Below are 18,276 nucleotides of genomic sequence, written 5' to 3'. Positions count from 1 at the left end.
ATATACAAATTGTTTGAATCTAATGAAAATATGAATAGCTTTTAACCAATAAACCAAAGAAAACAATTAGCATTTAACATCACTGTCCAGTCGAAAATGCTAGATTTTAAACAAAATTGTAGGCCTATTTAATGTTTATAATTTTTTTCTGAAGATAATGATGTTTAGGCAGGTCTAAAATCATAAGTTAAATATACATGTATATCATCTTTACATTACATCTCACATGCTACCTGCAGTTGAAAAAAAAAGTGAATTCATAGACGCTTTTCTGCAAACCGCAATTAAGCTCAGACATCATGGGTCATTAAATGGGTCTGAACATTTGCCTTTCATTTACAGTGTCAACATCAGAAACAAAGCATTTGTTCAACATACAATTTTTACCACATTATAACCATATTATAAAGTACGTTTTTAACCATAATTTAATAGTGGCTTTAATTAAATTTTACAATACAGTCCACCAGTTTCTGATATTTGTACAATGCTATTTTTTTATTATATTCTGTAACTTATTTTAAAGAAATCCTGCCATTTGACAAAGTTATGTTTTTTTCAAAAAGCTAAAAATGACTATATTCATGTAAAATGACATTAAAATAAAAGCATGTTCCGTTATTGTGACCTGTTGTCTCAGCATTAAAAATACAATTATTCTAATAAAATGTTAAAGTGAATTATTCTGAATAAAATGGGAGCTTTTTGAGTATGATTATATTTTCAAAGTGGATATTCTATTTATATTGTTTTATTTCAGTTTTTGAGCAGAAACATGTTAACAAATATTTCACATTTTCAGTAGAATTGTGCACAGTAAAGTAACAAACTCTAATAATAAAAAAAAAAAACTGAAGGGCAAACATTGTTATATTTTTTACCACAGTTGATCTTGACCTTTCTGATTGTTTTCACAAACACATGAAATGTCACATTTTAGATATATAGATTATATAATTATATAATATATTGTATGTTTTTGGATGCAGCATCCTTACATTTTCCCTTGACTTGAATTTGGAGACCCAAGAGACCAAAACCTGTTGCAGGATGACAATGCTCTGTTTGCACAAAGCCAGCTCACAAGATATATTTAACATGTGTTGAAGTGAAAGATCTTGATTGATCTACTATAGAGATTTTAAACAGATCTTTTAAACAGAAAACACTGATTTTCTTTTCTAGTAAACACATCTGGGATGAATTGGAATGCTGAATGCACCCCACACCCCCTCACCTCTCACAGTACCTGACTTTACTAATGCCCTTCAGAATCACAATGTTCACAACCAAACTAAACATGGGACATCTTCCACATCTAGTGGAACATCAGCTAAAACTGCTCAGCAGTCATGTGGGTACAGTTCACACTTACATTAGGATTATAAGTGAATAGTTAACTGAATATATTTTACTTTGGGTTGCATATACTTGCAAAAAGTATACAAAAGTGTTGTTTAAGTTTATATTAACTAATTCAACTTTCTGGTTGATTTATGTAGCTCTTTAATTTTGAATTATTTAGTTTGTTTTTGGACCTGCAGTATTTTTGAGCTTTATGTTTCTTATAAAGTTTTTTGTGAAAAACAAAACAAACAAAACCAATCTTATGTTATCAGTTATTGACAGATTTTAATATGCACATATATTACACGTTTAATAATAGGCATTGACCTCCTAGCAGGTACTATGCCCTCTAGGTGGTGCACTTGCACTTTGCCACTTTCAGAAGCCAAGCCTTTGTTGGATGTTGGAGTACATATAATTGGCACTAGCATATAAAGTATGGCTATATTCACCCTCCTAGATGTTTTCTCTCTGCAAGGGATCATTCAGAAGCAGGCAGATGGTTTCCTGGCCTGAGTTGGGTGGAGGGATATATGTAGTGAAGTGTATTTGAATGTCATCTGTGAAAAGAGACTAAGCAGGAGAACTTGCAGGTAAATCGTAATGGGTCTCACTTGTGTTTTACTATGGCTAGATTACATATGTCTTTTTATTCTTTCAGTGACTGTCATACCCAGAAGAAAAATGGCTAAGATGGCAGATTATGCAGCACACACAAATACACAGGCAACATCAAAAATCGGAATTTAGCTTTTTAATTCTCTTTTGTTTGGGAGGCGCTGAAAAGCAAGATTAAAATAAAAATGAGCCTTGAACAAACAACATGAACTACGGACAAACAAGAACAAGAAAACCAAAACATGATCAACACATGGATATCAAACATGGAACAAAGACAGGCAGCAAACATTGAACAATACTATATTATGAACAAAGGAAGTTATATATACATGAACTAGTCAAAAGCATGACTAGAAATCCAATTCAGATTTGGACCATGGACATTGTTACAAAGCAGATTTACAGGAAAAATATTTGAATGTATAAATGTGTCTCTATAAATATATCCCTCTATTAACCCTGTGAACATCTGAAATAATTGACAGAAAATTAAATACTTTTTGGAAATTAAAGAGTTTACTGGGTCTTTAAACAAAAAAATATATTGATTACCATTTATAAATGTGATTTTTTTTTTAAAGAATATATATTTGATACATTGGGCATTTCTGGCAATTTACCGACCACAACAATGTTTATTTTATAACATAAACAAAGATTGATTATTTGGAATGTTCACTCTTCCTCATCATCATCATCATCATCATCATCCTCATCTTCCCCTAACTGCTTTAAGTCACTTGAATTGCCCCCCATAAGCATGCTAATGACATGCTGATGTATTGTTTTTAAATCTGAAAATACATACAAAAAACTTATGTTTGTGTGTTCTGAATTTCTTTTCTGATTTGGTAAATATAACATGGATTCTGATAATCATTTAATTGTTTTACTAAACACTGATGAAGACAAAAGATAAATATTAGCCAGCTACAACATTAGGTTGGATGTACAAAAATCCCTTATAAATATTTAATTTCCACTAGTATGGAATGAGTTAAAACAAATTTTAAGAAGACATTTTAATTTTTAATTAGTTTAATAAATAATAAAACTTTGTATTTTGCATTGTGGCACCATGAAATGCAATACAGTGATGACTAAGCATTCACATATTTTCAACATGATTTTACTATATAATATATCAATTAATTATTAGTTGCTTTTAGTTGCTATTATTCATATAAAAAAATCAGTAACAGCACAAACTATACAGCCATATTGGAAGAGGGCAGGAAGACAAGTCTCAGATTGTATACAGCAGGTTTTTGAGGAAAGTATTAATAATGGTGCAGAGGTCTCAGAAACATGTTCCAAATATGATATATTTGACATTATAGTGTTAGTACCTAATAAGCAAGCCAGAGGTAATGGTAACAAGGAAAGGCTCCCTGAGACAATATGAGAAAATAACTTTGAGAGGTACCAAATTCCAAAAGGACCCAATCCGCATCTGGCTAACACCAGATATTAATTCATTATAGTCTCATTATTTAACTGTTTACCGGTAAAGATGCAATCCAAAGTCTTATTTGTGGTTTACAAGTAGTACTATCCACAGAAATCTCAAGTGTTTTGCTGTCCATGTAAAGCAATCTTCAGCAGCAGCAAATAGTTTCCAACTGATAAGGACCTCCTCAGTGCAGAATGGATCAGGCAGGTCTGGAGAGCTTAGGAAGGTGTTAGCAATAAGGACATGTGAGACAAACAGCCAATAACAATGATATAGAAACCAAAACAAAAACACATGTACCTGTAAGTGTGCCATAGCACTTTTAGGTGACATACACTTTTGCAAGCAGTGCTGGGTGCAGAGGAGATATGCCTGACATAGCCCCTCCAACTCCTTTAAGTCACTATTATTGGAGGTATTATAACTGCCTTGGGGCACCACCTCCTCAGCAATCCAGCCCCTGTGGGCTGCTTAGGTTGAGGCTTGGAGTCAGACCTGGGGCAGCTTGGCGAGAAGCTCCGTTAAAAGTGGAGTCTAGCTCTGAGGAGTTATGTGACCAGACTGAGACAAGCTGTATGTTTAGGTGGCAAGAACAAATCTTGGAAGGCTGTTCTATTTACCTTAGTTGTAAGCATGAATTTGGAGGTCATTCAATAACCTACTACACCATCAGCCTATAGCAGGAGCAGGACTTGTCAGGCTACATCATCTGCCTATAGACTTGGGAGGCTGCACCATTGGCCTAAGGCATGAGTAGGTCTTGTGATGGTGTGCTATCAGCTGCCTTCAGGAGCATGGAGCTTTGCTGGGGAGGTCACCTTGCTTTAGTTACAATAAAGTGTAATATGATTAAATAAATCATATAATTAAAATTAACTTAATAATAAGAAACAGAAAAAATAGATGTTGATATTGATGACCTTTCACAAATTTGACATTTTACCCACTTGTCCTGTCATTTCTGACTTCACTTCTAACTGTCAATTTTTATTTCTTCTTATACATAAATTAAAAACCATGGAAATGCTTACTCATTAATGACTAGCTCTTATGTCCAGAAGCAGAGGCTTTAGTCATGGCACTGGAAAAGGTAGAACACCAAAACAGAGCACTGAGGTCCTTAGAGAGTCTGTCAAGAATATTGTAACATGGAAAACATGACCTGTTCAAACTTCTTTGCTGGTTAGTTTTTTTTTTTAGATTGTCAAGTAAGTCAGTTTAGTGATAAAATATATGTAAAAAATAAGGTAAAAATAATAGAATTTTAAAGAATATGTATACTAAACAATATAGCAAGAAACCCCAAATGATTTTAGAAAACTTTCCTAAATACTTGATCTAACATTAGTCATTACATAACATTACATTAGTCTTTAGTCCCATCTATAATTCATTCTTGTTATTTATTTTTAGATGTGAACTTATAACCTAGAAACTTTGTTGATGGAACCCCTCATTTTATGCAACTGTATAGCACATGATTTAAGTTTTAGTCAGTAAATAGTTTTTTTTTCTATTTATAGGTTTTTCTTAACAGCAAATGCACAAATGTAAAACCTAGAGCTTAACAAAAAAAATTCAAAAAAATATTGAACAGGTGCCCTAAATGAAAATAAGATGACATTTGGTTTATGATCTTATGTTGACCTTCTGACCCTAAAGCCAAATGTCTTCAGTTTACAGCATGATTTGTCCTTGTCGTTCCATTACTTTAAGAGAAAATTTTAAATGAAACCTTGTATTCACAATTACTATTTTCCATTTACTCATTCTAAATAATAATGTTTTAAACAGCTTATTTTAGATTAAAATGTAATTCAATATTGAAATGTGGAAGTCGAGAAGTCGAAAACGTGTACTGAAAAGTGGCATTAGGTTATTTCGTTATAATAAGATCTTATTATATTTGCCATTTCTATAATATGATGCTCAAAACCTTAAGCAGGCTGCTAAATTAATGAAACATAAATGATCAAACATAGATAGATAGATAGATAGATAGATAGATAGATAGATAGATAGATAGATAGATAGATAGATAGATAGAAAATACTAAAACTAATACTACAAATACAATGACGTATAATAAAATATAGAAGTATCAAGAAGAGCAGGAACCAGAAATACAATTCTTCTTCTTCTTCTTTTGGCTGCTCCTGTTAGTGGTTGACACAGTGGGTCTCCATACTACTCTGTCCTCTACATCTGCCTCTTTCAAACCAACTATCTGCATGTCTTCCCTCACCACAACCATAAACATTCTCCTTGGTCTGTTCCCCTTATTACTTCTGTAGTGTCTGTCTGACAGCAGGGAGGTGTGCAATAGGAACGACAAACTGGTTCAAAGTGGAGGTTGGACTGCATCAAGGATCGGCTCTGAGCCCTTTCCTGTTTGCAGTGGTGATAGACAGGTTCATGGAAGAGGTCAGACAGGAGTCTCCATGGACTATGATGTTTGTGGATTATGTTGTTATTTTTGATGAGAGAAGGGAGCAGGTTGAGAAGATCCTGATGAGGTGGAGGTACATGCTGGAAAGAAGGGGAATGAAAGTCAGTAGGAGTAAGACAGAGCACATGTGTGTGAATAAAAGGGACGGCAGAGGAGTGGTGTGGTTGCAGGGAGAAGAGGTGGTGAAGGTAGATGAGTTTAGGTACCGTTGAAGCATGAGTTTAGGTACCTTTAAAGCATCTGGAGCTGAAGGTAGCAGAGCTGAAGATGCTGAGATTTTAATTGGGAATGAAAAAGATGGAGAGGATTAGAAACAAGTTTATTAGAGGAACGTTGCAGGATGTTTTTGAGACAAGGTAGGGAGGCTAGATCGAGATGGTTTGGACATGTGCAGAGAAGGGATAGGAGAATGCTGAGGATGGAGCCACCAGTAAGGAGGAAAAGAGGAAGGCTAAGGAGGAGGTATGTTGCATGCAGGTAATTGGTTTGAAAGAGGCAGATGTGAAGGACAGGGGGGGTGTGAAGACGGATGATCCGCTGTGGCGGCCCCTAATGGGAGAAGCTGAAGAAAAAAGAAGTTCATCATAATGTGTGTAGCAACTATAGCACTTTGGTTAACTTTAATTGAGGTGATGTCATAAAGGTTTTCTGTGATTGTACTAAATAGGTCCTGAACTGTGTACAGTAACGGGAAATCTCCAGTGCAGCTTGAAAGGCTTATTTAAAAGACATATTAAAAGACATATATAGAAGACACGTGTCCTTATTTGCGTGATTTTTTTTGTGTGTTCTATTTTATCTAAAAAAAAAAAGCTGCACCAAACTAGACAGTGATGGCAGAAAAAACTATGCTTCCTTTATTGGAAGTGGAGACAAAAAAATCAAAATATATTTTCCATGAGTATGTATTTTTTGCTAACTGTCTAGAAGAAAAAAAGAAAACACAGAGAACCCCAGGCTTGGCTGCTGTGACTACATTGAGCTCATGTGCTGACGCACACAGCAGGCCAACTCACAGAGACAGATAGATAGAGAGAGAGAGAGAGAGAGAGAGAGAGAGAGAGAGAGAAATTGCTATTATAAGCCATGAAAAAACATGATCAACAGGTGTGCCATGTTAATTGCCCCAAACTCCCAATGCAGGTTCCTGCTCAACCACACCCCCCACCTGCTGCACACAGGCTAGTGAGTCATTTGGCCTAAAACTGACTCCTCCTCCCTGATAGGACAGAAAAAAAATACAGGAAAAAAAACATCTACAAACAGATTTAACTTACATGGCTGTAATGCTGGATACTGACAAGTGATGTTTTGGTAGCCTTCATACAGTGCAGCCACTACAGAGGTTTTGTGGTCTGACAGAATGTCTGCCATAAGAAATAGATTTGAAGATGTGGAGATGACCAGATGGTAACTCCACAGTAAGGCCATTTCCACACGAATACATTTTCATTTGAAAACACTGGTTTGGCCATTAAATCACACTGAGATGCCGTTTTCAGTCACAGCTAATGTAGCTTTTTGAAAACACTCTCCAAAGTGGATAAATGTGAAAATGGCATTTTCGCATCACAGTGTGGACTGTTAAAATGGAGGCTTTTTGAAAACGATGCCGCTTTTTTTATACATTTGACAGTGCCTTTTATTGACATTGTCACAAATTTTCAAAGAACCGCAAAGTTAATAAAAACCCAAGCAGAAATGTCGCAGGTTGAAGCATCTTACGTTTTACTCATTTGCAGTATAGAGACGTAAGCATTTTCAGACGTTTCAGTGTGGATTAGTGACTTTTGTGTAATTATTAAACACGATAATGTGGATGTAAAGCGTTTTTATATGAAAATTGTGGCTATAGCCTAAGTAAAATGTTAGTGGGATTAAGCAGAGGGCCCACATAGAAAGTGGCATGTACAATTACAACTGGCACCGTTTGCAGCCCTCAAAGTTCAGGATACATGATTTTATAACACCCAATCCAACAATTTTTAAAACATGCCTACAACTCCAAGGACACATGGGGTGACACATTGTTACAGTATAACCAGATTGATTATAGAAAGACCTTTTTACAAAGCTACGCAAATTCAGCTGTAATCAGCTGTTTTTTGAACGTGCAAGTTCCCACTCTTCTGTCTTTCCCATTGTTGTTGCCAGACGAGATTAAGGTGGTATATTTGTTTCCCTTGTCTGTGTGAAAAACCACATAGTCAGCAGCTGATTCACATCTTTCATTGGATGCTCACTGTGTTCCCTGCAACCGAAACAAACATGCATGAATTACATCTTTCTGGGCCTACATTGTACTCTGGGGAGAGGATAAGTTGAAGTCAGTTTACTTGGGGTGGGGAGAGGTTTAAAGTTAGTTCTATCTGATGTGTGGATGAGGTATAGATGTAAGCAGGAGGGTTCACCATGACATGCCCACAGACATGTGTCGGACAGCTTTGTTCAACAAGTCAGGTAGGTAGCACCTGACAGTGTTTTTGGCTGGTAGTTTAGAGTTTCTTTAGGATGGGCTGGGTTCAGTCTCCACCAGTGTTTAGAGGAATTTTACAGGAGAAGTCACTGGGTATACAGAAACAGCTGATCCTCTGCTTCTCTAATAGCTTTGATAAAATTGAGTGATTATATTACTCTGGTGACAGTTTGGCCTTCTTGATCATAGCTCTCTGTGCAGATGCATAATCCATCTGGCTCTTGGGTGGCCTGTCTGGAACACTTTATTCTTCAGATGGATTGCAGACAAAACTCAAGAACATAGCAGATAGCAGACTCAGGGAGCTTTTATTTTTCTTTCATGCCACAGCAAGGGATTACAGTGTGGCTACCTTTCAGTGAATGTTGCTTTCTTAAGTACACACTCTGACAAACACATTCACAGTCATATAATACCTCTTTCATGAGGTTTAGATTTTTAGCACCGCCCGTTTTGTTCTGATTCTAGTCATTTTGCAACCTTGTCCTGTCTTTTTGTTATCGCCCTAACATGTCTTTATTGTTTTTATTTTCTTTGGGTGGCTTCTGATTAGTTGTTGTATTTAAAAACGGCCTGTTTCTTTGTTCCATTGTAAAGGTTTTATGTTCTTTAAAGTTGAGTCTTATTACCAAATTACTTGTTCCCATCTTTTTCCACTTTGTTTATTGATATTGTTTATTGTTTATTGCTTGCCTAGTTCCTTATTTGATTTATAGGTTTGCTGATCTTTGACAGGTTTTGACAGCAGATTTGCAATTATGGATTTTCCTGTTGTGAGCCTTTCTGCAAGTTATTGCCTATTGACTATGATTTTTAGATGTAGCCCAGTAAACATATCAAGGTCATGCAATATGATTTGTCTCAACTTTATTAACCCAAAAGTTTTACACACACACACACACACACACACACACACACACACACACACACACACACACACACACACACACACACACACACACACACACACACACACACACACACAATACACTCCAGACCAGCTCCCTAAGCGAGATAGAACAGCTTGTTAATATAAGCCACAAAAATAAGCAACAGGTGTGCCAGGTTAATTGCCTATTCCACCATAGTCAACACAATAACAATCTTGACATACCAGAACTTATTTCCAATCACTTGTTTAAGCACATTAACAGATGCCATCAAAATTAGATTTTGTCAAAAACACAAAAAAATGAAGAATTCTTTGTTGTATTCATGTGCTCATATAGCTGGAATGCTTTCCAAGGTCTTGTTGTCTTGTTTCCAGTACATGACAGTGAAAGCCATCATCTCCTAATGGGGAAAACTTGGAACAGTGGTGATTTTTCCCAGTAATGTGGGAATTGGCCAGTCTACCAAAATATTTCTTCACCAACCCACTGAAGACTCACCCAGGATTACATTTAACAACCCAAACATCTAAAAACCAATGTTCATAAGTCACAATTAGAAATAGACTGAGCAAATATGATATCCATGAAAGATTTGCCAGGGAAACATTTAATGTTTGCCAGTGTGCATATTTTTTTATCTGAGGATTAAAAAAAGGATTTGCAAATATAAGAAATTACATTTTAACTTGTAAATTTAAATTGTGGATTAGATAGACATAATGTCAATATGGACATACATACATTATATATGAATTATGGCTAATAGGAAATTGCATTGTGTAACCCAGCTATTAGGATTGCACAAGCCAGTGCACGCTTAGTGCCAGTCCGAAGCCCAGATAAATGGGAAGGGTTGTGTTTGGTAGGGCATCCAGCGTTAACCATGTGAATCAATTATGCGAATCACAAACCATAATTTTATACTGGATCGGTTGAAGCCCTTGTTACCAATGACTGCCATAGGTATTGTTACCCAGCAGGGTACCGGTGGAAATTAAACTACTGTTGGCCAAAGGAGGAGAAGGAGAGGATGAATATGTCTACAGAGATATCAGGAAAAGGAGAAGTGTAGGAGAGTAGAGGTTAGGGTTGGTACTTCAAATGTTGGTACTCAGACTGGTAAAGGGAGAGAGGTAGCTGATATGATGGAGAGGAGAAAGGTAGATATGTTGTGTGTTCAGGAGACCAAGTGGAAAAGGAGTAAGGCCAGAAACATTGGAGGTGGGTTTAAACTGTTCTATCATAGTGTGAATGGAAAGAGAAATGGTGTAGGGGTGATTCTGAAGGAAGAGTACAGTAAGAGTGTAGTGAAGGTGAAGAGAGTTTCTGATAGGTGATGAACGTAAAGCTGGATGTTTGGTGATAATAAATGTTATCAGTGATTATGCTCCGCAAGCGGGTTAGATGAAGAGGTAGAAGGAATGAAAAGAAGGAATGAAAGATTGGTGATTGGGGCAGACTTCAATGGCCATGTTGGTGAAGGGAACAGAGGTGATGAGGAGGTGATGAGGAGGTGATGGGTAGGTATGACTTTAAGAAAAGGAATGTGGAAAGACAGATGAGGGTAGATTTTGCTAAAAGTATGGAAATGGCAGTGGTAAACACTTATTTTAAGAAGAAGGAGGAGCATAGGGTGAAATATAAGAGTGGAGGAAGGTGCACACATGAGGACTATGTTCTATGCTGAAGATGCAACCTAAAAGGAATTAGAGACTGGTGTTGGCATAGGTGTTGGCAGGGGACAGTGTAGCTAAACAGCATCAGATGGTGGTCTGTAGGATGGCTGTAGTGATGAGAGACTGCTAGGTAGGTACTTGGTGTGAGATCTGAAAAGAGAAAGGAAGTTAAAAAGACATGGTGGTGGAAATAGGAGGTGCAGGAAAGTATATAGACAAAGAGGTTTGTGAAACAGATTCGGGATCGGCAGAGAAATGAGAAAAGTAGGCAGGAGTACAAGGAGATGCGGCAGCAGGTGAAGAGGGATGTGGTAAAAGCAAAGGAAAAAATATATGAAAAGCTGTATGAGAAGTTGAACACTAAGGAAGGAGAAAATAATTTGTACCGATTGGCTAGGCGGAGGGACCGAGCTGGAAAGGATGTGCTACAAGTTAGAGCAATAAAGGATGCAGATGGAAATGTGTTAACTAGTGAGGAGAGTGTGTTTAGAAGGTGAAGGGAGTATTTTAAGCAACTGAGAGAGAGAGAGAAGGAAGAGATGGCAGTGGAGTTTTCAACAAGATTTAACATGTTTTTGGAAGGAGAGAGGATGCCTGAGGAATGGAGAAGGAGTGTGCTGGTACTGGTTGTTAAGAATAAGAGAGAAGTGCAGACCTGCAGTAACTACAGGGAAATAAAGTTGATTAGTCACACCATGAAGTTATGGGAAAGAGTAGTGGAAGCCAGGTGGAGAGAAAAGTTAACCATCTGTAAGCAACAGTATGGTTTTATGCTGAGGAAGAGCACCAAGGATGCAATATTTGCTTCGAGATTGTTGATGGAGAAGAATAGAGAAGTTTAGAAGGAGTTTCATTGTGTGTTTGTGGATCAGCATACTACAGGGTGTCGAGCGAGGAGTTATGATATTGTTTGAGGAAGTCAGGTTTGGCAGAGAAGTATGTAAAGGTGGTGCAGGACATGTATGAGTACAATGTGACAGTGTGCAGTAGGAACAACATACTGGTTCAAGGTGGGGGTGGGACTGCATCAAGTATCAGCTCTGAGCCCTTTCCTGTTTGTAGTGGTGATGGACAGGTTGACAGACGAGGTCAGACAGGAATCTCCATGGACTGTGATGTTTACGAATGATATTGTGATTTGTGGTAGAGTAGAGAGCAGGTTGAGAAGAAGAGGTGGAGGTATGCGCTTGAGAGAAGGAGAATGAAAGTCAGTAGAAGAAAGACAAAGTACATGTGTTAATGAGGGGGAGGGCAGTGGAGTGGTGCGGTTAAAGGAAGAAGAGGTGGAGAAGTTGAATGAGTTTAGGTACCTGGGGTCAACAAAGCAAAGTAATTGAGAGTGTGTTAGAGAAATGAAGAAAATAGTGCAGGTGTGATTTGTGATAGAAGGGTATCTGCAAGAGTGATAGGTAAAGTTTATAGGACTGTGGTGAGACCTGCTATGTTGTATGGATTAGAGACAGTGGAATTGACTAAAAGACAGGAGGTGGCAGAGTTTAGAAATTCAGAAATCAAAGGATTGGAAACTGTCCCTAAAAGCAATTCTGTTTGTTTTTCACTTAATTTATATATGTTGTATTTTACAATAGCCTTCTCTGTGACTACCTACAATTGTAATAAAGTCTCATATTAAAAATCTTTGTCCAGAAAACAAATCTACAATTGGAATTTCACCCAAGATATCAGATATATTTTAAATATCATAACATTTATTGAAAGAACAAACATCGATTTAAACAAATGTAATATATAATTGGAAATTATTTAGCAATGTGAAGTTGACAAAAGATCTGAACAAACACTATGCTAATATATGTCAGTTTGGAAAAGTTTACAAAGCCATTGCTATGACACAGTGGTAAATTTAACCAAAAATGTCTAGACTACCAGAGAGCATCCAGGAAGTCAGACTTTTGTCTGAGATTTAAAATTGGTTGAGTGTTTGTAAAATGCATATTTACCTATCATTGTAACCAGTAGATAAATCTTTTTCCGTTTTGTAACTGATCCTAACAGGGCCAAGGTCACAGCAAGGTCAAATGTTTTCAATTGTTTTCAAACTTTTCTCCAATATCTTTCTTCCTACTATATGAATATACATAAAAAAAAGCATTTCTGACACCCAAAACTATAACAAAAAGCAGTACACATGGAGGTGGAACCATCATCAAAAGTTTTATGTTCTAAATTGGTTTTACTATTCTTCTACAGTTACTAAAAACACAAGAGGAACCTAACTGGTAAACATGTATATACAACTGACAAGGTTATTTGTGACATTTGAAGATGTTAAACCCATTGTTAGGTCACATCAGGCATTAAGCCACAATGATCAATGGTAGTTTAGGTGTGATAAACCTGTACAAAACACATCAAAGCCATCAAAACTGAGTTCACAAAACTTAATACCCCCCTAATCTGCACCACTACGAATGTATCAGAAATGCTAATAAGCATATAAACAAGATTGAAAGATGTACACAGAGGCAGAGAAAGAACGAAGAAAAGCAACAAAGTGATCATTGCATCAGATTGCATCAGAGTGTCATTGCATCAGATCTCTGGTTTGAAAAATACCAAATAAATACAGTGTACACTTTACACTAAATGATGATGTGCTACAAATGGGCGGTGCAGTGATTTTTGGAATAAGGGACCCTGAAAAGCTGACTTTACACTACCAAAGCCTGCAGACCAAACAGCATAATGGTAAGTATTATTCACATATACATACTTGTATTTAGAAAATCTTTCCTATGTGTAAATATGTTTTAATGTTTACCACAACTGCTAAAAATGATTCTTTTGCCATCAGATTCTTTTACCTGCAAAGAGTCTAATATTATAAGACGTCTTTATATGCACAGCAAGTATAAGTTTAGTTTATTGTTTAAAAAATGAGGACAGGTATGTATTATAGATTAATGTTTATTGGCTAATGTATCAGTTATTAGTGATTTTATATACCTGTAGCATTGGTTCATTTTGAATGCATTTTTATTAAGTTCCATGGTTACTTCTTTTATATTGGATAATTAAGACTTGTATTTTAAACAAAAAAGGGGTTTACTTGAAACATTCTATTGTGTGTTTCAATAAAGAAGGTATAAGGGTTCACCAGAGGGTTAACCTAAGGTTCTTTAAGTGTCTAGCCATTGAAAATTACTTGAAGTATTACCAAATTTGTTTATTCAGAATTTTAAGGAAGAATGCATAAAATGGACTATAATTTTTTTTTGTCTTAATGCATATTTGTTTTCCAAGTACCATAAATACTTATACTCAATAAAATTGATAAAGTAGAATAAGAAAAAAGTAAAGGTTAAATTAGTGCTGCAAAATACTTTACTGCTATTGTACTTTTTTGAGTTTGAGTCTTTTTCAGTCTTTTCTGATAGTGAAAATTATAGTGATTCTGTTGTAGGATTGTTGTAGGATTTGACATAGAATAGAACAGAACAGAACAGAAGAGTTCATCAAATAGAAAAACTATACAGTGTTTCTTAAATCTCTTTTTGTTAAGCCAAACTATATTTTATGTATCAGATTATTTACAAAATATATTGAAAATGAAATGCCACCAATTTTGTCAATTCAGTTTTTTTCAAATAACTATGCATATAATGAATTATAATCTTGTATTATAAATCTTGTCTGACATAAACTCTGACTAAGTCTATTCCATTATACCACAGATCTTTGTGATCATTGCCAGAGGTGTTATAATGGCACAAATGTGAAAAAGGATTACGTTTTGATAAATACATTACTCAAGAGCTCTGCTTTGAAATTTAAGCGTGTGCTTTGCAACATGCAGTTTTTGTAATAACATGATTCATATTTTACATAAAGAATTCATGTTAATTTTAGTTGCAAAGAATAAATCACTTACAATTATAAAAAGCAATTATGTTTTCTATATTATTCAGTATATATTCAGTGTTTTAATGTGATATTGTAATTGAGGATATTTAGCTATAAATGCACATTTGTATTCTTAATGTCTGTGAACTTAATGAGTCTACTCTTTCTTTAAACACTCACTCAACTTAAAGTTTAAAGTAAAGTAAAAGTAAAGTTTAAAACTTTTAAAATCTTTTTAATTCTAGATTTGAACGAATTTTTTAAATAAATTCAAACTATATATTAATCAAAACATCCCAAATTCCCACTTTGTATTCTAAATAATGGAAAAGATGACTTATAGGTCATTGCATAAATTGTATATAGCTAATCAGATCTTATCATATTACAACTAACCAGGATTGAAAGATTAAAGATGATTAAAGCCGATACACCTGAAAGTATCTGAATATTTAGTTTTATTTATATATTTTTTATTTTTATATTATTTTAAAAGAGTCATTTCAGAGCAGATCTAATTAAAAGCATTTAATGAATGTCATGATATTAATTATGGAACTACATGTGACAATACGAAATGTTAATTTTATCCTTTGCTTATGTGTGCGAATGAAATGCAGTTTATACATATAAATATGAAATGCAGTTTATACATATGAATATGCACATACATTGTTAACATACACTTAATAATTTTTAGGGTTGCTCTTTAACAAGGAAAAATCTTATCCCTTATGGTAATATATTGTATGTCTAATTTGGCCAAAATGGATTTAAAAACCATTGCACAAATGTATTCCCACAAAAATAGAAATAGAACTACAAAAAAACTTCATGCATTGTCTAGCAGTTTACACCTGCATAAACATGAATTTACAAACCTTTAATGTACTTTAAATATATGTTTATACAACAAACAATTATCTTTGTGTCTGCAGGACAACTGTTCCAGTTTCCTCACTCCAATATTAGAGAAATATTACCTCTCACCAATGTACGGTCTGGAATTTTCAATTGGCTTCATTGGAAACCTTGTGGTGGTCCTAGGCTATATATTTTGCCTCCCTGCTTGGAAGTCCACAAATGTGTACCTGTTTAGTTTGTCTCTGTCTGATCTGATCTTCCTGTGCACTTTACCCGAGCTGTCATATAACTATGCTTTCAACCAGAAGAAATTCAATTCTTCACTGTGTGTGATTAATCGCTACATCCTTCATGTGAACTTGTACTCTAGCATCCTTTTCATGATGTGGGTAAGTGTGGACCGGGTCTTGTTGCTGTGTCACCCACAGCGAGAACACATCCTGTTGAGTCTCAAGGCAGCATTATGCATCACCATCCTGAACTGGATCTGGGTGAATGCTCAAATTGCTCCCCTCATTGTCTTCATTATGCAGGACTTGGAGGAAAATGGTTGGACTGTGTGTCGTGATTTTGCGAGCCTGGGAGTGGCCAGAGTTACTCTGATCTACAGCATAGTGCTCACCATAAGTGGATATGTGGTGCCCCTGACCGCTTTGTTTCTATCATCCCAAAGAATGGTTGCTGTACTCAGGAAAAGACAGGAGATGCGCGGCACATCCTTCCAAAGACCAGTAAGAATTGTGAGGTCAGCGGCAATCATGTTTTTAGTTTTGTACACACCCATTCATGTAATGAGGATTGTTCGTATCGTGTCACGGATTCCTGAATTAAAATTGTCTCCATGCGTTGTAGACTACATCAATGCGGTTTTCATAGTATCAAGGCCAATTGCGTATGCTCACAGTGCCGTCAACCCTGTGTTTTACTTCCTTATGACAGACAGCTTTAAAGAAGCACTGCAGGACAAGTGGAGGCAAGTGAAAAGGATATTAATGAACAAACCATAAGCAACCTGTCTGACCTATCAGGCATTAACAGCACTAACATTTGTGTACATTTATTTACAGATAGCTGAGAGATTAAATGAATCCCGCATACATTGTCTCAGAAAAATGCCTAAAACATTTTAATACACCTTGACATAGATGGATTGACCTGTCTAGGACTCTTCTGGAGAGATATTTACTCGGTGATGGTAATTTGTGAGCAGTTTATTTGCTATATATTGCTATATTCTGTAACTTATTTAAAAAAAATTCTAGTAATTGGTGAAAAAATAAAAAATAAAATAGGGAATTGTAAAATACGATTTTTTGTGGATATGTTCCTTTAGGGGGCGCTATTGTCTTAGCAGTAAAATACTATTATTTCACTAGAATGTCTGTTGTTATTACTGAATACTGTATGTATGAATAAAATGGTAATTTCTTCGATATAATTTTGTATTATAGAGTTTCTATTTCAGTGAAATCCTGCAATAGTGCAATAATAATTAAATTAATATATAACATCAGAACATTTATAATTCATTTGTATGTACCGTACTGTGCAACATTTTATGCTAAACATTTGTAATGCTTTAAAATCAGAATGTATTTAAAGACAAATGTGTAAAATAATACATTATAAAAATATAATAATACATAATTTTTTTCAGTTAACAAAATGGAAAGCAAATAAAAATACAACATTTGGGGTGACCACCCTGTAGCTTTCAATTCATACTTTTGCTCGCTGTGTTACACTTGCACAAAGTCAGAAATTTTGTAGGATCAGAGTCAGGTGCATGATTCACCAATTATACCAAGCAGGTGCTAATAATCATCAGATTCATATGTAGGTTACAACACAGTAAATAACTGAAACAGAAACAGCTGTGTATGAGGCTTAAACCTGGATGAGGAACATCCAAACTCTGCTTCTAAGGTGAGGTTGAGGAAGACAGTTTTATATCACAGGTCATACACCATGGCAAGACCAAGTACAGCAAGAAGACACAAGATAGATTTACTGCATCATCAAGGTCTTTCCCAGGCGAAGATTTAAAAATCAGACTGGGGTTTTATGATGTGCTGTTCAAGAATCAAAGAAATGGGCAATTTTGAGGACTATAGATGCAGTGGCAGCCAAGAATACTTAAGGCAAAGGATGAAAGACACATCATGATTACTTCATTTTGACATCAGAAGATATTCAGCAGTGCCATCTGTGAAGAACTGGTGGAGGCCAGTGGACCGAGGTAAACACATCTACTGTCCTGAGAAGGCTGGCCAAAAGTGGTCTTAATGAAAGAATTAAACCCAGGAAAGCCATACCACAGACATGGAAACAAGGCTAATTAAATCAACAATACATGAAAACACAGGAACTGAGGTGCAGAAAAATGGCAGCAGATGCTTTGGCCTGATTAGTCAAAATCTGAAATATTCGGCAGTATCAAAAAACAAGTTTTTTGTTCGAAGAGCTGGAGAGTTGCACAATAAAGAGTATCTGCAGGAAACCGTGAAACATGCTTCCTCGCAAGATTGGGGCTGCAATTTTGCAAAGGAGTTCAGGATTAATTGTGTCGTCAATGCTGACAAACACAGGGAGATACTTCTCCATCATGCAATACTATCAGAGACATTTGATTC

The 18,276-nt window shown here is 35.7% G+C and overlaps 1 protein-coding gene across 1 annotated transcript; it reads left to right on the top strand.

Moving 5' to 3' along the window:
• The first annotated feature begins 11,093 nt into the window (after positions 1-11,093).
• On the top strand, positions 11,094-16,650 carry LOC124403407 (succinate receptor 1-like). Its single transcript, XM_046877126.1, has 2 exons — positions 11,094-11,138; positions 15,718-16,650. Exons 1-2 carry the CDS (start codon positions 11,094-11,096, stop codon positions 16,648-16,650), a joined length of 978 nt encoding a protein of 325 aa, XP_046733082.1.
• Positions 16,651-18,276: the final 1,626 nt, after the last annotated feature.

The sequence above is a fragment of the Silurus meridionalis genome, chromosome 20 (genome assembly GCF_014805685.1).
Source record: "Silurus meridionalis isolate SWU-2019-XX chromosome 20, ASM1480568v1, whole genome shotgun sequence".
Lineage (NCBI taxonomy): Eukaryota > Metazoa > Chordata > Actinopteri > Siluriformes > Siluridae > Silurus > Silurus meridionalis.
This window is presented reverse-complemented; position numbering and strand designations above follow the sequence as displayed.